Raw genomic sequence first — 25,927 nt, 5'->3', positions numbered from 1 at the left:
TTCTGCGTCTTGCTCGTGTGGGTCTGGATTTTTATGTCATTGGCTTATCGACCTAGTGCTGGATTTCACCAATACTCAGCTGACGAGCTTCTCCGTCTCCGCTTTCACCTGGCTTCTCCATCGCCGGCTGCGCTTCATCTCCACACAGACATCGCCTTCCTCCCTCGCCGAAAGTACATTCACCGAGGCTCTCCTCGGAATTTTCACCATGACGACTCTAACCCAATACAGACCCTCTGGTCCACTTCTCGTCGTCCTCCACGGAACTCCGACAGGGCTGCTGACCACAGTGTTTTAGCCACCCTGCCCAGGTCGGCTTACACCTCTGACCAGTCAGACAACACTGTTGTCAACTTCGGCCTCCTTAACATCCGCTCGCTTACGAGCAAGGGTCATCTAATTCGGGATCTACTCACAGATCGTAAGTTTGACTTTTTCTGTTTGACCGAGACGTGGCAACAGCCCAATGACTTTTCGCCGCTCAACGACTGCACCCCCCCGGGGTTTGTTTACACCTGCCAACCTCGTAAGTCCGGCCGTGGTGGAGGTCTCGCGGTAATCTATCGCGAGAACTGGAAAGTCACGCCGTTGTCTGTACCTGTCTACAGTTCCTTTGAATCCATTGTTTGTCAACTGTCAGGACCTGTTCCAACTGTCATAACTGTTATTTACCGCCCTCCAAAGTCTAATTCTCTCTTCATGAATGACTTTGTTGATCTCCTGACTCACATAGCTACTGTTTTCCCTAATATAATACTCCTGGGAGACTTTAATATTCATATGGATAACACTGATCATCCTCTCACCAAAGACTTCTCATCCTGCCTCGATAGTTTTGGCTTTAAACAACACATAAACTTTCCTACTCATACTAAGGGCCATACTTTGGACCTAGTTTGTTGCTCTGGACTCACTCCTTTTAACTGCAAAGCTGATGAACTGCTAATTTCTGACCACTTGCTTCTTTCTTTCAGTGTCAAAATGACCTTTTCTATAACCAAGAACCTTCGTACCATTTCTTTTCGGAATATTAAGAAAATCAATCCTGATACTCTTTCTTTTGCTTTCTCTAGCCATTTGCATTTTCATAACCTGCTCACCCAAGAGGACTTAGTTTCCTAACTCTAGTCTCAATAGTATCCTAAACTCTGTTGCCCCACTCAAAACCAAATCTGTATCATTCTCTCAGTCAGCACCCTGGTTCACAGCTGAACTCAGGCTCCTGAAAGCAAAAGGACGACGACTTGAACGCCTTTATAAGAAAACTGGTCTGAATATCCACAAGGAAATGTTTAATAATCATATTATGTATTATAAGGAGTGTATTAATCAAACAAAATCTGCTTACTACTCCACCATTATCTGTTCAAAAGATGACTCAACCAAGATATTGTTTTCACTGTTCAACTCTTCTTTCAGGTCACCAGATTTTTTACCTGCTCACCTTTACTCGTCTTCTTTCTGTGATTCTTTAATGTTATTTTTCATCGAGAAAATTCACAAAATACACCAAGACCTGGTTTCCGATGTTCCATCTAGCTCCTCCTGTGTAATTCCTCTCCCATCACACTGTTTTTCTGCTTTCCAGCTCCCCTCGGTTACTGATATTTCAGATTTCATCTGTAAGTCAAAACCTTCTACTTGTCAGCTAGACCCCATTCCTACAGTTTTGGTTAAGGCATGTCTACCTTCTTTGCTTCCCCTCATATCTTCTATCATCTGCTCTTCACGTACCACTGGAACTGTTCCTGCTTCCCTCAAAATTGCCGCCATCACCCCAATATTAAAAAAAACTGGTCTAGATCCCAATAATTTTGAGAACTTTCGGCCTATTTCCAATCTACCATTCCTTTCAAAAATTCTTGAGAAAATAGTTGCCACACAACTCCACTCACATTTAACTAATAATAATCTGTATGAACAGTTCCAGTCTGGTTTTCGCCCCTCCCATAGCACTGAAACAGCACTTATAAAAATAACCAATGATCTTCTTATGGCAGCTGACTCCGGTTTACTTTCCATTCTTATCCTCCTCGATCTGAGCACTGCCTTCGACACTATTTCTCACTCCATTCTTCTCAGTAGGCTAGCCTCCATCGGTCTCTCCCATACTCCACTAGCCTGGTTTAAATCTTACCTGTCTGATCGCATTCAGTTCATTCAACTCAAATCCTTTACTTCTCAGCCCTTTCCTCTGACCACTGGCGTGCCCCAGGGATCTGTCCTGGGGCCCCTTCTTTTTATTATCTACCTTCTACCGCTTGGACATATTTTCCGTAAATACAATATCCATTTTCACTGTTATGCCGATGCCACCCAGCTTTATCTGTCCACTAAACCTGATTCTGCTCTTCCCCCATCCTCCCTCACCCTCTGCTTAGCTGAACTAAATTCATGGTTCTCTTCTAATCTTCTTAAACTCAATAGTAATAAATCCGAACTCCTCTTAGTAGGCACTAAATCAACATTATCCAGAACCAACAGTTTCTCTATTACTATCAATACCTCGCCGGTCTCCATTTCTTCCTCTGTGAAAAGTTTGGGTGTCATCCTCGACAGTACTCTATCTTTCAATTCACACATTAATAATGTCACTCGGTCTGCATATTTTCAATTGCGCAACATTAATCGTCTCCGTCCTTTTCTCACCCCACATGCCAATGCCATTCTTGTCCACAGCCTTGTTACTTCCCGGATTGATTATTGTAATTCACTTCTTTTTGGTCTTACTCAAAAATCCATCCATAAGCTTCAACGCATCCAGAATTCTGCTGCCCGTATCATCACCAGGACCCCTTCTGTCCATCACATCACTCCTGTTCTGCAGCAGCTTCATTGGCTCCCGGTCAAGTATCGTATCAATTTCAAAATACTCTTGTACGCATTTAAAGCTATTCATCATCTCTCTCCTCCATATCTCTCTGATCTGGTTAACATCACCGCCCCATCTCGTTGTCTCAGATCTTCTTCTTCCCTTTCACTCTCCGTCCCCTCCCCCCGTCTTGTCACCATGGGGAGCAGGGCTTTCAGCTGCTCTGCTCCACGACTCTGGAATTCCCTACCTCCTGATTTAAGAAATATCTCTACCTTCTCTCTCTTTAAGTCCCAACTCAAAACCCACTTGTTCAAAATAGCTTATCCCACATAACCTCTCCACTTTGCTATTTTAAATTTGTTTATGTTTTATGATTGTGTAAACTCTTTGCTTTTATGTTGCTTTTTACTCTACTGTGTACAGCGACCTTGAGTGTTTTGAAAGACGCTTTCAAATAAAATGTATTATTATTATTATTATTAGTAACTTCAGGTCACTGCAACAAGCCCGGGTGCAGTTTACCGACGGATGGGTACAGGACCTTGAGATGCACCGTGTAGAACGAAAGACCATCGTACGTATCTTAAGTTTACCAGTCTCACAAATTGTCTTCATAAATACACATTCGTTAACCGTTTATTAATAGGACCTTTAAGCTCAACGGTAATTAATTAGTAGCGGAAATAATTTCTGGTACGCATTACAGAAATGTAGCAGTGACAATAATATTGTATGCTGTAATCGTACTGGGCAATTAGTGATACAAAACAACTGTTTTATCCTGTGAATAAAAGTATACGTTTTTGTCAATGTACCATGGTAATAACAGAAGCGAAACGCAATATTCTGTCAGGACAATTCACTATTTATGCACAATAAACAAAGGAGCATAGCGCGACAATTTCTGTTCAGCGCCAGACTTGCTTGTAACCTATATCACCAATTATGTTATGAAAAATGACGTATTAACTACTACAAAACACTGACCTTTGTGGGAATGCTTGGAGCAGACTAACATGTGAGCTGGAGTGTTCTGGGACGTTATATTTGGTCTTTGAATGGCTGCAATGCAGGCCATCCGTCTGTTACTTCGGAAACATGGCTTGAACAATTTCTCTTCAACGACGTAATCCGATAACAACCGATCTCTTTACCCATCGGCTTCCCGTGGCTGTCATGCGACTGGCTATTGCAGTTAATAATACAATAGCTTCTTGCCATTTTTTGTGTTTCTTTTTATCGCTGTGTGACTGATTTCAATTGAAAGCCTGCATACGCTAGTACCTCTTGCCACGAGTTCCCAGAATCCTTTGCGGTTTTACCCCTGAATGACGTCACATTTTCAATCTCTATTGGAAAGGGGAAGTGTTTAGAACCCTCCCAAAATCATGACCAGTGTGGGGGAGTGCTGAGGGATACAATGCATAACAGGGTTTGCTGACTCAATAACCACAGAGCCTCGAAACCTCCCCCTCCTTAACATCAGCACAAATGCTGTGCACTGGGAGCTTCATGGTATAGATTTAAATGACCTCACTCTGGTTTTATAAAACTAATGGAAAAATTGTTAATATTATGCTCTCACAAGTTTACTGAGCCACTTCTGCACCTTTGTTTCTCTCCTGCTTTGACTCTGCCATCTATCAATCAATCGATGTTTTTAACTTTGACTGCATTTCTCCATGAGCTTACTATCTGCGTGTGGCTGTAATTATGCATACCAGTTCATTATTTTTGACCATCTGTTCCTATCCTTCAAGGCCACATGGGTCAGCTGGAGGACTGTTGACTTTTTGCTTAACCGGGTGAAACTCTCTCTCAAGTTGAACACAGGATACACACACACACGCAAATCTCTCATGTACACAGACACGCACTTAGCCCCCCTCCCCCCTCCTAATGCCTCCGAACGCTTACTCCCACCCGAAGTAGGCAGGCGGATTTGTCTAGCACTGGAAGACTGGCTGCTGTGTACATGGACTAACTCCTGACTCCCCCCCGCTGCAAGTCATGTGCTTCCTGTGTTTCTGGTGTCTTTTTTTGTTCTCAAACTGCTCTCCCCTAGGAGCTCAGTCTGGGAGGATATCTTTTTTCTCCTCCTCTTTCCTCGTGTATTGTGTATTTCCATTGTTTTTTTCGTACCTCTTTGACGTGTCTTCCCAATGTTATGTTTGTGTATTCTATGTATGGTCAGAAAGGGTGCTCATGATGGCTCGGGATAAATAAAGTATTGTCAATCAATCAATCAATCAATCAATCAATCAATCACGTGACTTGAAGTAGTTTGTTTAGCCTTAAATTTGCTATTTAGCTTGTAAAAGTGGCTTTCAATCTGTCAATTTTTCCGCTTATATTGTAAAAATTAGTAAACTTTAGTTAAATGTTATAAATGGTTTCACTTGCTATCTTTAGTTAAGTTACCAACAGAAACCTTACCTGCAGAGCACTCTCTAAATCAATTCACTGCACTTAAGCCAGAGCCACTGAATGGCACTGAGTCAAGCTAACTGAAACCTAGCACTGGGAATTTCCTAACTCTTGTAATAATTTACAATAAAATCGTGATAAAATAAAAATATAATCTTTATAACATTTCATGTAGTTCATGACTGAAAAACAGCATTGTGCTGGTTAAAAATAAGGACAGGGAAGTAAGTCTGATTTAAGAAAAAAAAAAGAAAAGAAAATGTGAAGTAGGTATGGAAGTCCATTCCTGCCAAGAAAATTATACAAGGAGGCGAAACACATGAAAATGCTAACTTTTTCATTTGGATTTATCGAACCATTTTAGGCTTAGTGGTCTATATCTCACAATTCTTTGCATGATCAGTGTTTAACTGAATTCCAAATCAACTGTCCAAAAACCAGATTAGTATTTAAGAGATTAATATTTAATATTTGTTTTATTTCTCAGTAGATATGTGTATATGTTTATACACATATCCATATAAAGCAAAAAATGACCAAAGATTAAGCTATTTGGTTCCAGCTTTTTGGTTTGTATAATTGTACAGTTACAGACTTTTTATTTTAGATTGTTGCTACAAAATATACAATTTGAAGACATTAAATTAGGATAATAAGGGTAGATCACTATTATCTGTCAGAGAGAAGTGGGTCTCTAATCGGGTCCGGGGACCCTCAAGGGGTCTGTAAAATAATTTGTTAAATTGCGCTAGATCATTAAAAAGTGCATTTTACAGATTGGGGAGCATTTGATTCATTAACAAAAACATATTATATCCAGTAATTGCTACCATATTATGGAGGAACAGGAGGAACTGATATGATTGTGACTCACTGCAACAATGAAATCACTAGCTAGTTTATTAGCCTGGTAGCTAGCAGGTGTGGGGAGATTTTCAAATGCTGTGGCAGAACCAGCCAAATCGATATTAGGATTATAGGAGGTTTTGTGTCACTGGACCCAAAGAATTTGAGAACCACTTGTCTATGGAATTAATTGAAAAACCATTAGCACATTATTATCAAAATAACCAGAAAATATAGGTACTTCTGATCAACATATATATTTTTCTTTTACAAAATCCATCCACCCCAACTTGCTCAGAATGACAGCGCTACAGTTTTTATGGAACTGTGAACACACATGACACAAGAAACACATTGACAAATCTTTGTTGGCAAGGTTCACATGTTATTGTAGCAACCGTTCAACATCCCCTTTTGTTATAGGAAATGTCAGCACACAGTTGTCTGGGTACTTGTTTCCCATCGCGGTTCTCCCACTGACAAGTGTTATTGGAAATATGGAGTGGAACTTGATGATGTCTGCCACAGAGTCAAACATCTGAGGAAAAATAAGGTGAATTACAGTAAATATAGTGCGATTGAGGGTTCTTAATGAAACATTTTCTAAAATTTGTTCACTCACATCATTTGAACGATATCCGGTGCCCAATGCATACTTTTTTGTGCTCTCGACAAACCGAATTTTGACATTGTAAACCTTCTTCTCATGATACACAACCAATACCAAAGGTTCAAAGTTGCTGTTGGTGGAGCAGTCTCGTACCAAAAATGCACCATCCTAATGGGAGGAGTTACAAAAAGAAAAGAATATTCCTGTTAAACTGTGCTTTCAGTGTGTTGTTTTTACACTTTCAAGTGATATAGATCCAAAAAACTATGTTTGGCATGTTCAGATATATTTTTAGTGGAATCCTTATTGATATACCTTGTTCACCAGGTGCAAGGCGTGCTCAGCATCTGCTCGACTACATGTCCCGATGTACCAATCTTCCTCACAGGTCTGCCAGAAAAGTTCATTGATCAGTGCATTCAAAGCTAGTTAATATCACGTTGTGACGGATATCATTCTTGATTACAGGATTAATTTGGGTTAATTATGGATAGTTGTGAAAAATTAAATACACCTCCACTGTTTCCATAGGAATTAAAGGGGTAATTGGCAGCCAGGTGATGCCAATACACTTGATTACCTGATCATCAGCACGTGTGATCATCTCTAAAAACACAGAAGCTTTGGCATTTTGCTGGAAATAATTATTCAGGTGTTTGTTTACACAATACTACAGTTTTCCCAGGAGTGGATTCCCCCAAGAAATTCATCCCAAGGTCAAACTGTGCATTGCTAGGTGCTGCAAAATAAGTGAAAAATACTCAAGAGCTACATCTTAGACTCTACAGGCCTCAGTTAACATGCTGAATCTTAAAGCTCTTGAATGTACAATTAGAAAAAGAATGAACATGTTTTGCTTTTTTGAAAGGGTTACCAGTAGAAAGCTAATTCTTTCTGAAGAAACGTAGTAGCATGGCTAAAGTTTGCAAAGTTGCATCTTAACAAACCACAACATCTCAGGAACAGTCTCCTTTGGACAGATGGGACCAAAGTGGAGATATTTGGCTATAGTGGACTGTGCTACTGTGGTGGCGAGGTGTAATTTCTTGGCTCAGCTGCTGGAGGGAAAGGTGGAGCAAAGTGGTTTGAGCAGAAGTGCCAGCTGAAGATAATAGTGCATCTGCTAATTCAGCTCTCCTACTGAATAATAGGTGTTAAGAACTGTGTCTATGCAATACTGAAGTGACTCATAGTAGCAAAGATACTTGCTGCTGCCACATTCTAAACATAGCATGTCAGTGCAAACACCTCTTACCAACTGGTGGTGGAGGTATGATGGTTGGGGCTTGTTTTGCAGTCACAGGACCTGTGCATTTCGCAGTCATTTAGTTGATCATAAACTCCGCTGCATACCAAAGTATTCTTAAGTGAAGTGTAAGGCCATCTGTCCAACAGCTAAAGCATGACTGAAACTGGATCATGCAACTGGGAAAATGATCCCAAGTACAGCAGCAAATCTACAACGAATGACCCAGTCAAAGTCCAGACCTCAACCTGATTAAAATAGACGGTGGGACCCTAAGAAAGCTGCACATGAACAAATGCCTGCAAACCTTAATGAACTGAAGCAATGTTGTAAAGAAGAGTGGGCCAAAATTCCTCCACAATGACGCAATGAACTGGTAAAGTCATTTAAAGTTATTCTTGAATCCTGAATCACTTAACCTTTCACATGTCTTTTTTAAAGTTCTATGAAAAATTTAAGGAGTTTGGAAAGAAAAGCGTCTGGACTTCTTTATGTTTCCTTGAAGACGTTTCACCTCTCATCCAAGAATGAGAGTTCTAAGCAAGTTCTAAGAGCAATTGTTGGAGAGTCCCAGATTTTAAGCCCTATGGGAGTGTCCCCATGGACCCCCTCTTGATCCTCTACCTAATCACACGAGCCAAGGTGTGAAAGTGGGTGTGGGTCACAATCAGCCAAGGGGCGTTTATCAATATGCGTACTTGTGCGTACTTGCGTTCTCGTGTACTCGTGATACGTCATCAGTCGGAGACCAAGTACTGTTCCAATTCGAAGTACGCATCAAGCCGAGAACGCGAAAAAGTCCCGGATGTGTTCTCGATCCGCCCGTTTTATCGAGCATGCATCGGTGTGGACTTGGGACAGCTATATATCCCAGAATGCATTTCGTCCAAAACTCAACAGCGGACTCCCGGCACATCGTTTTCAACCCAATCCCCCCCTGCTCGCGGACTTCTCACTACTCAGGTTAAAGAAACTCCAGCATCTGTCTATAGTATTGAGTGTCCACTAAAATAGAAATAAAAGCGTTCTAACATCTCACCTGCTTGTTTTTATTAAGGTATGTACACGTATGTACATGTACACTATTTTTATTAATAGAGGTTTCACTACTGAGGTTAAAAATGATATATAAGTCACTTAGATCACTTCTAAATGTTAATGTTTGGTTTATTTCAGTGTTTTATTTGTTCCTGAGTAAACCGGTTTGGCTGTGATTAAAGTTAAGCTTCATAACATGTTACTCACAGTTAAATTAGGAGGGGACGGCAGTAAAAACTCTGGACCTGTGACATCATCACGTACGCAGGTGTTCCAATTGTACATATCACGAGTCCGTGCTCACGTTCTCGGCGGGTACGTACTCCCATGCGTTCTCGGTGAGTACGTACTCACCAAGAACGCGAGTACGTACTCGCGTACTTGGGCATTGATAAACGGCCAAGGTTTCGGGTGAACCCACTGTGAAACCTAGCCCCACCCTATCATGTGATTTACTGAGGTTAAATGGCCCAGGATGTGAGTGGGTGTTAAGGTGTCTGGGGAGGGATCTCAAAACTGGATTATAGATGTCAGACAGTTGGTGTCTTAAGCCACCTTCTCTGTTCAAAGATGGTCGTTCACAGTGGACATAGATGGCTTCTTTCACTCCTCTTTCAAACCGTCTGTCTTCTCTGTCCAAAATGTGAACATTGGCGTCCTTGAAACAATGACCTTTGTCCTTTAGATGCAGGCGAGTTGTGTCCCGTGGAGATGGCTCTTCTATGTTGTGAACCCATTGGGCTAGGTTTCACAATGGGTTCACCTGAAACCTTGGCTGATTGTGACTCACACACACTTTCACACCTTGGCTCATGTGATTAGGTAGAGGATCCACAGGGGGCTCATGACCCTCTTGGGGACACTCCCATAGGGCTGGGAATCTGGGACTATCCACCAATTGCTCTTAGAACTGAAGATGTTTCTTGGATGAGAGGTGAAAAGTCTTCAAGGAAACTTAAAGAAGTCCAGACGCTTTTTTCCAAGCTCCTTAGAGTACGATGACCTGGATGACTGAGAACCTTTACAGACATAGTTTAACAAAAACTTTCTTTTTCACATGACTGTAGCAGCACATTTACCTGTTGAGGCTTTTCCATTGGGACAAAGTCGTGCTGGTCAAAGTCTTCTTTCGTCTGAGGCCATTCGTGGTGATGGCGTTTTGATGGGACCCTTTCTTTAAGTAGATGTCAGAGGGGACTTATTAAGTCAGTAATTGTATAATGACTGTTAATGATGAGCCCAAAGATACTTACCTAGACTTTGATGGCTCCTAAATAAAAGACAGAAAAGATGCATGTAAATAAGACATAACATTTAAAAAAGCATCTTGAGAAGCCTGAAAATATAAAGTCAGACCTTCTTTCTAAGTGAGACTCCAAATCCAGTGAATGTCTGTAATTGCCGTGTGTAAGACTTTCAGAACTGAGTGGACCTAAAAAAAAACCCCTTTATGTGTTAATACAGTTGTAAACAATTATTGGTAACACTTTATAACAAGAAGCTGTGATTTTTATCTTACCTTTCATATGTGAACTAAACTCTGCCTGTTAAAAGCATAAAAATTGAGTTAAACGACAATGCATGGTGAAATTTCTAGAATAAAATCAAATGTATATATGAATAAGGAAAGCATGTTTATTTTACAATATTTCCCATAGGACTTAGTTTGTTAAGAGATGGTGAATAAAATGCAAACAACAACAATACATCTTCTTAAATAAGTTCAGCATTTTTAGCTACTTACATTTCTAGTGGTCCCGTGCTCTCTGCTGAAATCAAATGACATTAAATAACATGTCAGAAGAGCCTCCAGCATTTTCTGTGATAACTTTTCCAACCAGCAGATGGTGTCATCGCTACACTGTACAAACTGTGGGGTATCGTTTTAGCTTTACACCATTATTGCAGGGGAAAGAGTCACACTGGGTTATCGTCAACTCCAGCAAATTAAAACCACAGGGAACTGGGACAAGTGTCAGGTTCTATATATAAAATAAAACAGTACTCACTCTCTCCTGCAACCTTGCTGTACAGCCATTCCAGACAAGACATTGACCAACTCCAGGGTAAAAGGTGATGGTGATTGCAAACTCCTGCATGAACAAAGAATCAAACAGTAAGTGCATCCATAAGGCAGATAAATACAACAATGAGTAACTTAAAAAATAATTTAGCAAATTACCTTTGTGAGTGCTGTAATGTTAGAAAGAGAAAAAGATGGTCACCTTTTTAATAGTTTGTCAGCATTACAATTTATTGAAAGATAAAAATAACAAACAAAAAAACAGTAGTAGACTGTATTGTTTGGCACGTGAAGTTACCTGGTCTCCCTTTGGCACAGGTGGGATCCTCCTATCTGTAACTACACCACGTGAATATACAATATGAGATTTAAACTGTGACCCAGAAAGGCAAAATAATTTCAGTCAGCTGAGATGTTACCTGTTTTCATCTTTTGTCGGCCAGGCTTCAGATCTCTATTTATCACAGGTGCTGTGTTTCAAACACAGAAGACAAAGGTGAAAAGGTTCTTCTTCTGGGACAGAATCAGCTTTTACTCAGTTTACGGAAAACATTACAGTACATTTAACTAAAGGCAGCCAGTATCCTTCAGTTAATCTACTGAGATGCCAAATCTACTGAGATCAGTTGTAAATCTATGAGAAAAAAAAATCTTTTTATGTTAAGCTGCATTAAGTTAAACAGAAAAAAAGAGTAGCCAAAGACTGCACATTACCAGAGGCTGAATATTTCTCACCACACCATGCATGGATGAGATATATCTAGATCCTGCTTAGTTTTTATTTATTTTTTTTTTTTTTTTATTTTCTTAAGAATGTCAAGACAATGTCTCCCATTTTTGAAATGTTTATTAATTTTAAATGTTTGTCCTTCCCAGTGGTGCAGTCACCTCTATGTCGCCCTCTGTGCCATCTCTGGTAAACTTTTCATGTCAATCTATCCATTCATTTCTGAGCATTACCACTAACAATAAAACAAAAAGACATACAGACTGATGAAATGAACTATACAACTTCATGTAATCTGGTTGGGAGAGTTACAAACTAGCTGAATATTGACACCCACCACTAAATCACTAAGTTGTTTAGGTGGAGTTGGCTTTCCTGCTTTGACAATCAAGTGTAAAACACAACTTCAGATTTCTTTTGAAACACTTTCTTTTCATTCTTCTTTGATCTTAAGCAACAATTAGAGCTAGTATTTGCTTCACTATGTTCATTAGCTAGTCGCTGCCTACCCTGGCAGTGCAAAGGTGCAAGGGCAGACAGCAACTAACTAATGAAGTTAGTTGCAGCATATGGGTTTTCAGCATGAATAATGCCGTCTGAGTGACTCTGTGCTTTGATGAGCAGCAACCAAGAAGAGAGAAATTATGAAGCCATTGCAAAGACTAAGTTACCTTCAATATTTATCCAAGGTTTTCTAATTTTCATTGATCATATTTGCCAGCACAAGCTGCTGTCACCAGACAAAGTATGGATGTGCGTGATTATGTAATTAAGTTCTTTTAATTGTTAATTAACTGTAAATTAATAGTTTTGTTTTTCAAGGTAGGTAGGTTTACCTGTTGTAAATGGTGTTTCTCTGGGTGGACATCTTGGGAGGATGTTTGAGTTACCCTGATTGATTAAAGAGCACAACGGAATATGGAGTACGGTCAGTAAAGTAGTTTCATTCAAACTGTATATTTATTAAATAAGACCAAAAAAGAAACCTTACAGGGGCGAGTGATGAAAGGTTGTGAGCTGATGATGACCTTGGGAGATCCCTGTCTTAAGAGCCAAAGAAACACTCTCATCAATGACTGTGATGATAGTACTTTAAGCAGTTCCAGTGTAAGCTGACAGTTTAAACACCCTGTGAGTTTGTATCATTCCTGTAAGTCGGTCGATGTCAGTCCCAGTAGTGCACTGCAGCAGCAGACTGTATTGATTACAGAGGGAGAATACTCCAAGTGTGAACAAATTTAAAAGCCACATTCACTATAAAGTTGTAGACATGCAGCTGTGAGGCCCCTGGCTGCGGGCCACATCCAAGCAGGAGAGTAAAGCAAGCTTGTTCGCACTGCATATTTCCCTCTCTTCCCCCTCAGCTGCTGGATAATTGTAATCTCCCGCAGTCTGACTCAGCCAACAGATGGCCCTGGAGACCCACTGGCAGATCATGCTCACTCAGCATGAGCTCTTTCTCAGATCCAGGCTGCTTTCATTCTCACCACAGTTTGTGGTAGATCTGTTTTTTTTTCTCCCCCTGCACCTCATTCAGCTTCATTCTAATTACATTCATGAGAGCATTTCTGTGTAGGAAGGCAAAATAGACTCAGTGTCCCTGTGTCAAGTACAAATAGTACTTTAAGTCAAGTTTGTAGAAGTTTGGGAATTATTAAAATCATTTTAGTGGTTTAGATTAAGGTAACTGCATGACAATTCATTTAATATTACTTGTGGACGTATGACCTTAATCCACTGTATATGTATACATTTAAGAAATAATGAAAAAAGGAAATAATAAAACACTATTAAACATAATAATAATAATAATAATAATAATAATAATAATAATAATAATGACTAAAAGTGCCGATCCACTAAGCTCCTCTTACTTTCATGTTTTAATGCGCTTTATTAGGACCAAATAAACAAATTTTCTCAGTGGTCTCATTAAAGACACTTTAAATACATTTTCAACTCATGAAATTAAAATCAAGCTATAGCTGACATAGTATTAGTGGTACTAGATGTTAGTATTAACAAAACTAACATTAAAATGGATATGAAAGACTTTCTTTTTACCTGCATACTCTTGGTCATCATTTATGGGCCTCGCAGGAAGAATGCGTACACTAAGCACTTCTTCCTGGTTATCCACCACATCGTACTCAGGTTCCTCTATGTCGTTAGCATATCTTTGAATTCTGTTCCTGTCTGCTCTGCTGCGATCCTGTGAAAAGAAAATTGCAGCTTCTTTAGAGTGGGAAATTACGCTGGCCTGCAGTTATTATTACCATTATTATTTTGGTTTTTTGTTGTAGTTTATTTTAACTTGCCTGTTCTTGTCCTTAACATCAGTATAAAGTAACATATTCTGAGCAGGCAACTCTTTGCAGTTTCGATGCACCTATACAACACTAAGCACAGGAAGCTAGTATGGTGATATAACCCGCTGCTTGTCCCCCAGGGATTTCCTCATTTACAATTACACAGGCACCAAAGCCAACACATCATAGAAAAAGGGGTGATAGCTTGTGACACAGTGTTAAAAATCAGCACTGTCTATTTCTGGGAGTTAATGACATATGACACAAAGTGCATTGTGACCATGTTTGGTATTTTGTTCCTTCTGTTACAAATTTGGAAAGATGGGTGAGATTACGATGAATACACAGTTAACGGGCGCATTGATCGTGCCGAATCAAACCTGCTCCTCTCCTTTAGTTAAAAAAACCTCCACATCAGAACTGCTTTGCTTTTAATGAGGAGGACAGTCTAGACCCTCTTTTCCACAGAGGAAATTGATGTTTGTGTCCAGCAGGTGCAGTGTCACCATTAGACATGTGTGCACCACCCAACCTGAATATTTTGTCACAGAAATAAAGTGGAAACCATGTGTCCATGTTTTCTGTCTCTAATGATGCACCCTGAGACTTTATTTTAAAAATACTGGGCTGGATATGTATTTTTTTAAATTCCCCATTTATTAAACTAATCTATCTAAACTAACGCAGTATTTATTAATCAGAAAATTAAATTGCAAACAATCCTTAATCAACGTTTAAACCAATTAAAAAACTGTAACAATATAGGTTTTTTTAAACAGATATCAGCCCTACTCAGCTAAAAACACTTTTATGAAAAGAAAACATTTGAGATATGCAACATTAGAGTTTACTTCAGGTCTGTTACACATTTTTGTAGTTTGCTGTAGTTCATGATACAATGTTCAAAATAGTTTTTAGAATATGATTGAACTATAATGTTTTTGTTATAGAAATCAACTAACTCTGTCATTTTCAGTCTTTGAATCATCATATAGGTTATAGAGTTCAATAGAGTTCAATAGAGTTATCCTGATGAAAAAGAAAAGAACAAAAACATACGTTTAGGTTTTTAAGTTAAGATCAGATTTCGTCCCTTTCTGATGTACATGCAAGCCATTTCCTCTTTCCAGAGGACTTTGGTCATTACGTTTGAGTGTTAGCACTTTGTTCCATGCAACATTGTTCTGCTCTGCATTTCTGAGAAGCATCGTGAACCTAAGCGCTTAGGAAAGTACAGAAGAAGCTTTCCTCTAAACACAGAGCATTTCCTTGTAATACCTTGGCGGTTACATTATATAGTAATAGCCCAAACAATACGTTTACCTAGAATATATAACAACTATTTTAATTTCTTTAAACCTCTTATGTTTTTAAATGATAGACGTATAATGTATTCATTCATTATCATGTATTATTAATAGTAACCAACACATGTCAGCAGAGTCCATGTAAACTTATGAGAAAATTATTGTATAATTGGTGACACTAATATAAAATATTTCACAATTTCAATTTAGAAATAATATTACTAAATCACAGAGAACAATCCTTGTCGCCTACAATGTGTTGTTTTTACCATGCACTAACAATGACAAAGCAGAATCTCGCTTTAGTCATTTCTGTGCTAAAAGGTAATTACACAGGGGGCTGCAGACTCCCAACGTATCCCCTGGGAACATTCATGTGGAACCAGCAGCGAAACGCTGTGGATACGGCCGCCATAACTCACCATTATCACAGCAGACTCATGGCTGTTCCCTCTCTCTGCAGCTAACGAGGGGGTGAAACAAAAATGAAAAACATCATTAGTTGGGTGTTCAGCAAAAGAATGTGGCCTTCCAATACAGTTTGTCCTTGGACTTTTCTTACTCAACAGTTACACATGCAGAGGAATGAGGTCATTATATACAACAAAACAGAGCCGTTTGTGGCCTCCTGCTGCTGTCACTTGGTGCCACGCTGGTTTTCTTTCGGGTCTGAATTATATTTTTAACATGACAGAAAATGTTTGGGAATTTTTTAACCGCTTTTTAAAAAAAAAATGTTAACTCAATCCATCCATCCATCCATTGAAGGTTGATCATTTGAAATTTGACATTATCACCTGGCTTCGGAGTTTGTTCTTCAAATGGAAGGACTGATGATGCCAAAAAGCAAAAATCAAACAAGCAAAACAAAAATACCAGAACTATTCAGTTATTCTTATCTGATAGGATTTGTATCGCTTCATTTATGTTTTTATCTTGATGTTAAGCACACCGAGTTTACATGTAACAAAATGTCTTTGAGATTAACATTGAGAACGAGTTTTTCTTAGTCATAGCTGAATTATGGTCAACAGTTCTGATGCCCCCCAACCCCCAAAAAGACAAAGAAACAAACCAAAAAACTTGTATTAGTTAAAATTCACGATGATGATCAAGTTTGCTAATGATTATATTTGACTTTTTAAATATAATTGTTCACATATTCACATTATTCCTACTTAAAATGAGGTTCTGCAGGATTTGAAGGAAGAGATGCGACCTGGTTTAGATTTATGGAGATGCTTATGGAGGTAACTCATATTAATAACTGAGGACACTCAATTTATAACTTTTCTAGACCAGCGTTAGTGCTACACACTCGTGCCTTTACAGTGAGAAGCTGGTCAGATTAATTTAGAGCAGTTTCGTTTTTCTGTATCCACCCTTCTGTTATTACTCATTTTTACAATAAATTGGTGGATGATGTAATTCTAGTGTCATGAGCCCTTTATTTACTCTGGTCAAACCTGCTGAGTTTGAACCGCTATTTGTACTCTGAGGGAAAAAATGGTCACTGTAACTGACAATGCAGAGCTGCTCTAACACTCATGTATTCTTTTTAAAATTTAAGTTCTTCAGTATAGTTATGCACCCAAAGCATAACCTGTTAGACTTGGAAATATCAAGTAACACACTCACGGAGAAGTGTTCATCTGCATGGGCTCAATCATACAGATGAGTATACTTAAACATCAGTGACTGTTTTATATAACTTACTTTTCTAAAAGGTTCGGTCAAGTGTCATCAGCATAATGAGCAATAAGGCTGTATTGGCGGATTATGGGAGGCAGAGGAAACATGATATTAGATTTTGGTTAAATACGCAAAGTAATTAGCATCCCGATCAAGTTGTAGATCACCCAAATAAGACCAGATCAAACACAATTAAACGTGAGCCTTCCCTGCAACTCGGTAATATCACAGCATGTGTCTAAAAGTATCTCTCTGTATGTTCAAGATAATGTTGCTGATTTTTCAATTTTGTTTACAGTTTTTGTCTTAAAATGTAACAATTAATTCATGAAAAATTGAAAATCCATAAAATGTAAACTCACACCCATATACAATGTCAGTATTTAATCCATGAATAATTTAACCGGTCAGCACTCCTTACCCCAAACACGCTGGTGCTGGTGTATTTTGAATCGGATAAACTTAATATGCATTCAATCTGATTACTTTTACACTGTTTGAAAAGAGAAATCCTCATGATAACCGTTATTTCAAATGGTTAACACATCACTAGTAAGAGTATGTACAAACTAAAATAGGCAATTTTACTTCTGCTGTAATTTAGAGGCACATAATTGTTGAATCACAATGTGCCACAGACAGTTTTCTCGTTAACAGTTCAATAATTAGGTGCTCTAGAGGTTTCACTCTTTCATGCCAAAAAGTGGGGTTTACAGTGAGTAAAAGTGAGCAGATTTTAAGTGGTCCACATGATCGTGAATATCACAAAGGTGGCAGTGAAATCGTTTAAAATTTGATCACATTTTGTCACTCAGATCAAATGAACTGAAATCCAATCTCACAATGAAACAACTGAAGGGCAAAAAGACATTTGTTACGCTTTTGCATTAGCACGCTGCACTGAGACAGACTCGTGCAGTCACAGTTCCTTCACCTGTGTAACTTTCAAACTTTAAAAATATTCCATGAATTTTAAAATCCTGTTTTCAAAAAGGGCACAAAGAGGAAAAGAACCACATCCTCAGGATTTATCCACCACTCTTTGATTGACAGCTTTTGATAGTTTTCTTTGGCCATGAAGGAAAACAAAACAGAAAGCAGGAAGGAAACCTGCCCAAAATAGAATTTAGGACATTTCAGCAATTTGAGGGATTGTGAAAATGCCAGCTGACATTAGAGGCTACCGACTCAAGTAACAGCAAACTCAGTATTGGATTTGGCACTGTGGTCTAACACTCTGTGGGGCTGCCTGACTACTTTGCAGAGCTTACTGGGCCACGGGAAGTGGGGTGGGGCGAGACATATGAAAAAGGAGATTAGATACATGGAGCTAGCATCTGAGGTTGAGCATTTAGTCTGGAAAATAAACTTGTGCCCCATGGAAATTGGGTGCAGAGGATTGTGGCAACTCAAACCACCAGACTACTTAAGGATTTGTGACCTGGCTTTGCTACGGGGATCAAAAACGTATCAACTGCAGAGAGCGAGAATAAGCTCAGTGTGAGGAAGCGCCATCAACAAATTATGATGATTATCATTAAAAGTTATTTCCCTCTGTTGACACACGTAATCGACTTGTATCAATTTGCAGGTAGTTAGAAGCAAGTAGACTGGTTCGGTCTTTGTGCATCTTTTATCAAATTCACTTAGCACACTTGACTGTTTTAGGTTGTGCAATAAAAGCGCTCGTTGACACTTTTCATTTTATCATTTTAATTTGGTTACGCAGTGTGAAATATTTCGATTTTGCTCTGTGTAATTATTTTTGTGAAACACAATTAGAGGCACCTTATATTTTTAACATACATACATATATATGTATTATTAGAATTTACCATAATTAACTTGACACAGTTTCATTCACACTTCAGTTTTAGGAACTTAAATGTTCATAATGCAAAATAAAATGACTTTATAATGCAATTTAAACCAACTGAAATCTTGTTTTTGAATTTTAATCAAAGTGAGTTTCTCATCTTTTGCAGCAGTTCTTGCCTTTTAAAGACCCCCTTTCCTATTCACACATTTTCATCTATTTTTAGCTCAGAGAAACATCCGCACTTTGTTCTTTTGTAGCATTTACACACTCACAAATGCAGAATTTCAACGTTCAACTCAAAGTGAACCCACCTTTTCTGAAGATTATACAGCAAGCACACCTTCATCAGTAAGTGACCAGCAGTTTTGTGCTTCTTTGGTTTGTGTATGGTTATAGAGAGAACGTGTCTGCAGTATGTCTTCCTTCCCGGTGTATGCGCAAAGACACTGAGGTTGCATCAAGTCTCTAAGTCTCAGAGTTAAGCAGCCCACTGTAACCTAAAATAACTTCCTGTGTGGTGAGTAACTGGCCTATAACTCGAGGTCTTCTCTGTTTTAGATAATAAACTGGTTCTTTGCAGACAGTTTCTATTTGCGCATTTTTGCCCTGACTTTACTAACACTTAACTGTCAATTCAGAAAATGAACAAAATATTTTGTAGATGCATCCTTTCTAACACGAATCTTCGTTTATGTATTTTTAAGTCTCTTTCTTACTTCTGTGGCAACTTTTAGCTCTGTGTGAATTATTTCCTGTTTTGTTTCGCCCTGTGATTTTGACAACTTATTGTTTGACACTTTTTAAAAGCATGTATAAAGCTCAACACTACACCAGATGCTCAGTAAATCAGGGTCAAATGAATCTTCACTGAAGTAAGTTTTTCTGTTGATTTTAAAAGGAACATGGTGACATTTCGACATCTGCTCTGCCAAGCGGTAAAGGAAGCACGGTGACATTTACCCATTCATCAACTGGCTTCATTTGTGTAACAACCATAGGGGTGAACCCAAATTCTAATCTAAATATTTTAGCACAAAATTTGACTTCAGTGCAATATTTTCTCATTTTATAGCACCTAATAAAGTATTGAGGATATACTTAGGATACGTAACAAAAGAAAAGCTTTTGTTCACACATTCAACCCTTTAGCATTTAGTGTGATAGTTATAAACCCAGAAACCCAAACTGGACAGCTGTAAACATGTAACTAACTAATATTAGTAATGTAATAGCTCAAATGAAGGAAATCTGCTGAATCATGTTCTAAATGCTTCATTGTTGGCCATGAAGTGACATTGGAGTGAAGCTTTATTGCCCTATTAACACAGCTCACTGAGAATAACTCACGATAAACGTGCAGACAGTACTTACTGTCTTTTTCCTTTTTTAAAAACTTGATCTGGAACAAACCCAGGAAGGTATATAACTAATGTTCTCTTTAAAAGCCTCATTCACTCACCTTCAGAAAGTGGTGACCTGTGTGCGTGCTTAAGATTACCTTTTAGCTCAAGGGAAATGGAAAACTTTTCGGTCCTTCAGTCCAAAGATTGCACACATTATTAGAGCTTCACTTTTATTGCTTTGTCCATCTGTAAATGGTAAAGCCTGGAATCAATGAACTGCTGACATTTCCCACAAAGTTAATTCTGCTTCTTTCTTAGATGATAACTGCTATTTTTCTGTTAATTATGACTTTCATGTACTTTGATCCAAGTAAATATTTTTTATAGGGATCTAAGTAGTTAACTTGTAAAGTATTATGATAATACAAGCAATACAACCAAGACTTTTACAAAATAAATACTTTTTAAAAGATCGTAGTTATATTAAAAGATGTAATATAGAAGCGTAAATATTTTTTCACATGTTTTTCTTTTCCGGGCCAGCTTCTTCTGTTCTTCCTGTTCATGCGAGCAAGTAGTTTTCTGTCTTTTTAAAGTTACTTCCTGTTATATTTTGAAGAGTTTCTATGTGTTTACTTTAGTCATTCGATCCTTTTCTTGCCCCCTTTGTATTCATGAATCCATTTTTATCCTTCTCTGTGTTCTACCCTGAGCTTCTCACCTGACTCCTGATCCCATGTTCTTCCTCTGTAGGGTCCCTGTGTATAATGTTTCTAATCATATTTACCATCCTGTCAGTCACTGGGTCATGCTAAAGAAAACTTGGCCATGATCAGCGTAATTTTAACAAAACAGATCTGGTTACACATAATTTATGAATGTAATTTGATTTTGTTTAAAAGTAAACACAAAAGGAAAGAATGGAAGGGAGACATGAAAGAAAAATAACTTATGTTTTTTGTTTCTGGTGAGTTCGGTTAATAAGCTGGCAGTGGCTGAGCTGAACACCCACATTCACACTAGTTCACATAGTCTGTGGGCACATGGTAACCTTACTGCTAACCTTTGTGCAGTTTATTTTAGTTGCTCAGGTTAAAGAAGCCACCTATAGCAACTGAGTAAAAACGAAATTACATTATACAGTATTGTGGATTTAAATGCTTTTAATGCTGCCTTTATGAAAAACTGGAAAAAAAAATTATACTGAAGTTTCAGACGACTTCTCAGCGATCAGCAAATCCATTCTAGAGCTGACCTGCCTTTCTGTTTAAACAGAGTAATGCTACAGCAAAGTGTCTTCCTGTCTGCAGAGGGTAAGAGGCCTGGTCCCCTCTAAAAAGCGATGCAGCAGAGCATGAGCGCACAAGGTCAGTCTCTCTCCTGTGGTTTCTTCTGCAATGGTATAGCCTGACTTCCTGTGAAAGATTACCATCAAGCCTCTCGTATTCTCACTGATGCTTATCTTTTGAGCCACAAATGCCAACTCCCTGAACATCTCTACACCTTGGCCCCCAGTGACAGCTCCACTGGCCTGTCAATCTGGCAGTCCATCCTGTGTCCTCAACCCCCCCTCTCATCCTCATCCCAGCAGCCAAAAAATGAGCCTCCTCTATCATGGACCTGTCATCAAGAAATAAGATCCAGAGTCCCAGTCTGGGGTGTGATGAACACAGAGGCTGAATATGGGAGAGATTTGTGTACGTGTATGATCAAAGTTTCAGTTTAATATAACCTAAGCTTCAGTGTATTTAAAGTTGTCTTGTTTAAGTTACAGATGTTGAATTCCTAGCTCCACAGGAAGGATGCATGTGAGTGCGCTGATAAACCACATCACGTAAAGAAGCATCATTGAACAGCTGCAGAAGTAGTCTGTATCAGGAGGCCCTCCTCTACACAGAAGAACCACAAAGTGACAGTAACTGTGGGCTGACATTTCCTGCAAAGAAATTACCTAACATTCACAAATGGATTGGTTTAAACATATTTCCCAATCGATATTTACATTTGATTTGTTGTTCTAACCAATCAAAAGATTTATTTTGCTTTTTTATGTCTCAAAAGCTAAAAGAATAAAAATGAAAACAGACAAGACTCAGTGTGTAAAGCCGTCTTAGCGGAACTGTGAGGCTTAGGCAGTGCTGCACTTTGTAATGACAACTCACTGAAGCCCTGCTGTATAAAACCCCCCACAAAAAACAAGTTCAAGCATTTAACAAAAATGAAGTTAAAAATGCCAAAGCAGTGTGAAAACCTAAATATACCTAAACATGATCTAATAGAATATAGAACTCTATTTACCAGAATAACTTAAGTTAAGTATGAAGCATGACATTTTGTGTGCGACCTTATCAGTCTCCTCCATCGTTGTGGAGGAGTTTTGGGGCATCCTTCTTTTTCAGCGTTCAGTTCAGTTCACTGAGGTTTGTGGGCATTTATTTTAGCACAGATCTCTTAGTCACACCACAGCTGAGGTCAGGACGTTGATTTTGCCTTTTTGCAAGACCTTGATTCTTTTCTTTTTTAGCCCTTTGGCTGTAGATTTGATGCTGTGCTTGGATTCATTTTGCACAGACCTAAGCTGTGCTGCCATGTTCTGAGAAGAGCATTTCTCCTGGCAACACTTCCTGTCTTGAAAATTGAAGATATATCTGCAGTCCCCAGGTAGCTACTGAAATGACAAATGAGGCCTGTAGATGTAGCTCTTGGGGGTTTTGCAGTTTCTCTAAGCATTTCGCCATCTGACCTTTGGTGAATTTGCATCCACTACTAGGAGACTGGCAAGTTTCTTGAATGTTTTTGACTTTCTCACTGTAGAATGATGAATGTCAAATTGTTTGGAACGCCTTCACAAACCTTCCCAGATTAATGGACAGCAAGAATTGCTGTTTTTTCTCCTTTGCATTGTGTTAACACCTGAATGTTCCAGACCTGTACAGCACCAGTACTTCTGCTTTTATATAAGTGGTCAATTTTCAGACGATTAATCAAATACAGGAGCACCTGGCTGCTAATTACCCTCTTAATAGATGCGTATCTGTTGTTTGTTTTAAACAAGTGTTGACAACAGATGTTTCTAAATTAGCTTTTGCTTCATCTTTATTCCATTAATTTTCACCATTTTACAGCTAATGCATGTATGGAAGTTTATATGTGTGATGAATGTAAGACCATTTGCTTGACTGTGTCTGTGTGCTGGAACTGGAACTAACTATAATTATATGTGTGTATGAGTTTTAAAAAGTGCTATACAAATTTAATGATGATTATTATTAGTATTGCATTTTGACTTGCTATTTGTGATCTGTTTCAGGACCTCTTTTTTAATATGTTCAGTTCCTTTAGGTATTTCCTAATAAACTAATAGTGAGATAGAAATGAAGTGTTAATTTCAGTCTTGATTCTCACCTATTCCACATATGACTGCATGCTTTTAGAACAGTCATTTTTCAAAGTTTCAAAAGTTGTCAATAAAGGTCCGTGTTCACCATAATAAGCACTTAACTTGAATTATGCTTCAATCTTTAATGATACAAAAATGACACCATGTGACTCTTTCTTTGTTACATTATTTGTCACTATGGAAACAAACTTACTTTTATCGCCATGCGTTATTTAGTTGGCATTAAAAGCTCTAGATATAGCAGTAGATGGCCTTTATGCAAAGAAGACACATGTTGTCTGGAAAAGATTGAATGACCTGCAGTCAGTGAGTTCTGAGCCTGCTGACAGTGTGATTGAAAATGGTTGTAAACACGCTGTCAGTGCCCATTGATGATGAAGGCCAGCAAGGACATCACAGAAAATATGTTGGCAGAACATAAAATATGAAGACGGTTCATCCAAATGACTTCACACATTTCTCCTCTTTTGATCCCCAACAATACACCCACCAAGTGTGGTGTACACATACAGAGATACATGCAGAGAATTGTTCCTTTAGTTAGATAGAGGAGAAGGGATGAGATAATTTCAAACAGCCAGATAAGATCGCGGAGAGGGAGAGGGCAGGCAGTCTGACCAGTTTGGCTATCTCTCCGATGAGCGTGTGATTCAGTGGCGTGAATAATTAAAGCTGGGAGCAGAGATAGGAATCTGTAGACGCCAGGCTCGGATAATACTGGACGGATATCAGGGGCCTTTGGTGCGGGGAGGTGGCAGCTGAGATGACATTAGTCACTCTCCAGTGTGCCCCGGGCAGCCGTCAGGGTACAGTGCTGAAGGTCAGAAGATGATGGATGGACAGACACCGGTGGTGGCTCATCGCTGAAGTTGACTAGAAAACGAATGTCCTGTACATGAAATATTATCCTCATGGAGGAAGATACCTGATCTGATACTGCAGCGATGTGTCATGGTTATGTGAACTTTGTGAAAGACTGTGGTTCATCAGCTTGAGCTGAAACATGTGGAAAGACAAATAAATATATTGTGTTGATTATTCAGAAATGCATAAAGGTGATGTTAATTCACATAAGAACACTTTCAGATTGTCATGAAAATGATTCATTAGACATTCATCTTGCTATATAAGTCATTAAATTCTTCATTATAATTACAGATTAAAAGATGTACTGCCTAATCTGTGTATGTGTGCTAAATTTGAAGGGTCACAGTGACAGATTTGTTTTTCTCCCCTCCTACATAGTGACTTTTCATTTTTCTTATCTCTGCTTTCTCTGAGCCAGATGTCTTTCATGTTAGCTGCACAGAGACACAGTCAACCGTCAGTGTAAACTTTGCTAAGAGTTTTTTTTTTTTTTTGTTTTGTTTAGTCTGCTGCAAAAGGCACAACTGCCCACTCACTGATTGTTTGCATATGTTTATAGAAACTAAAATTGTTTGGCTTGCAAATGAAGCTACTCTAAATTTAGCTTGTGGGTAGATGTCACAGCATACAAAAGTTGTTCTGAAACAAGCATCTGTATGAACCAAACCACAAAAGAGCGTCCTCCTCCACCCTGAGCATTGGTGTGACTGTACTCAAAGTCTGTTTCTCTCAATCTTGCATCCATGCATCGCTCCATTCATTATAATTGTAGCAGTGTGTCAGCAGAGCCTCCAGGATGGCAAGGAACCCCATATTCAGGTCAACTCACAGTCAGAGCGATTCCTTGATTATTCCTTATTTATTCCAGTCATTCCCCTGCTGTGGTGTGGAGTCTCTGGAAGTTGTGTGTCTGAGCGAGTGGAGCCAGGGCTAATGAGCTGAGAGCTGGCCTGCTGATTGTTAGTAGGCTAGGAGCTGTGCTTCAACCCACTCAGAAAGCACATTCAAATCATCAGAAGGCCAACCCTGCATTGAGATTGATGCAAGCCAGTGACGCAAGTCAGTAATGCAAATGTGTAGGCGTTTACTGTCTTGTTTTATGGTGATAAAAACACTCAATATGCATGTAACTCGAGGTTGTTCCACTGGAGAGGTGATTCAAAATCTGACAAGGGGGAAAAATGGCTATATAAACAGCACTTAGACAAAAACTTTCCTGTACTGTCACATATAATCTGCAGCCATGCTATCAGTTCTGTGAGGCTTTAGGTACAGGGTTGCTTTGATTTACAAAGCTCAGATTAGCATGTTAGCATGCCATTTGCTAATTAGCACTGAATTCAAAGGTAAGATAAAGCTGACTGGAGTTTGTTATTCATTTTGTAGTAAAAATGGAGATATACACACTTTCACCAAATAACAACCCTAGATGCAAAGTAAAGGCTAAGAGACTATGTG

General features: G+C 38.8%; 1 protein-coding gene and 2 long non-coding RNA genes across 5 annotated transcripts; 1 reads left to right on the top strand and 2 right to left on the bottom strand.

Moving 5' to 3' along the window:
• Positions 1 to 6,112: 6,112 nt before the first annotated feature.
• On the bottom strand, positions 6,113 to 19,314 carry LOC100706919 (cytokine-dependent hematopoietic cell linker). 2 transcript variants are annotated; one of them, XM_019363020.2, is made up of 17 exons: positions 19,171 to 19,314; positions 15,771 to 15,811; positions 13,797 to 13,944; positions 12,724 to 12,776; positions 12,569 to 12,623; positions 11,425 to 11,475; positions 11,304 to 11,344; positions 11,165 to 11,175; positions 10,992 to 11,075; positions 10,727 to 10,748; positions 10,502 to 10,526; positions 10,339 to 10,414; positions 10,236 to 10,252; positions 10,062 to 10,156; positions 7,014 to 7,088; positions 6,711 to 6,866; positions 6,113 to 6,626 (listed from the first exon to the last, which is right to left on the bottom strand). In XM_019363020.2, the coding sequence occupies exons 2-17, from the start codon at positions 15,771 to 15,773 to the stop codon at positions 6,474 to 6,476; spliced, it is 1,065 nt and encodes a 354-aa protein (XP_019218565.1). In that variant the 5' UTR covers positions 15,774 to 15,811; positions 19,171 to 19,314; the 3' UTR covers positions 6,113 to 6,473. The 2 variants fall into 2 exon arrangements, with proteins under 2 accessions (XP_019218565.1, XP_019218560.1); XM_019363015.2 differs by having other exon boundaries at positions 10,727 to 10,751; positions 19,171 to 19,312.
• A 125-nt stretch (positions 19,315 to 19,439) lies between these two features.
• On the top strand, positions 19,440 to 23,895 carry LOC112847976 (uncharacterized). Of its 2 annotated transcripts, XR_003221824.1 has the most exons (3): positions 19,440 to 19,859; positions 21,478 to 21,569; positions 21,718 to 23,895. It is a non-coding gene; the product is annotated as an uncharacterized LOC112847976 (long non-coding RNA). The 2 variants fall into 2 exon arrangements; XR_003221823.1 differs by having other exon boundaries at positions 21,478 to 23,895.
• A 449-nt stretch (positions 23,896 to 24,344) lies between these two features.
• On the bottom strand, positions 24,345 to 25,388 carry LOC112847977 (uncharacterized). The gene is made up of 2 exons (XR_003221828.1): positions 25,299 to 25,388; positions 24,345 to 24,598 (listed from the first exon to the last, which is right to left on the bottom strand). It is a non-coding gene; the product is annotated as an uncharacterized LOC112847977 (long non-coding RNA).
• Between the last annotated feature and the right edge of the window lie 539 nt (positions 25,389 to 25,927).

The sequence above is a fragment of the Oreochromis niloticus genome, linkage group LG2 (genome assembly GCF_001858045.2).
Source record: "Oreochromis niloticus isolate F11D_XX linkage group LG2, O_niloticus_UMD_NMBU, whole genome shotgun sequence".
In the NCBI taxonomy this organism is placed as follows: Eukaryota; Metazoa; Chordata; class Actinopteri; order Cichliformes; family Cichlidae; genus Oreochromis; species Oreochromis niloticus.
This window is presented reverse-complemented; position numbering and strand designations above follow the sequence as displayed.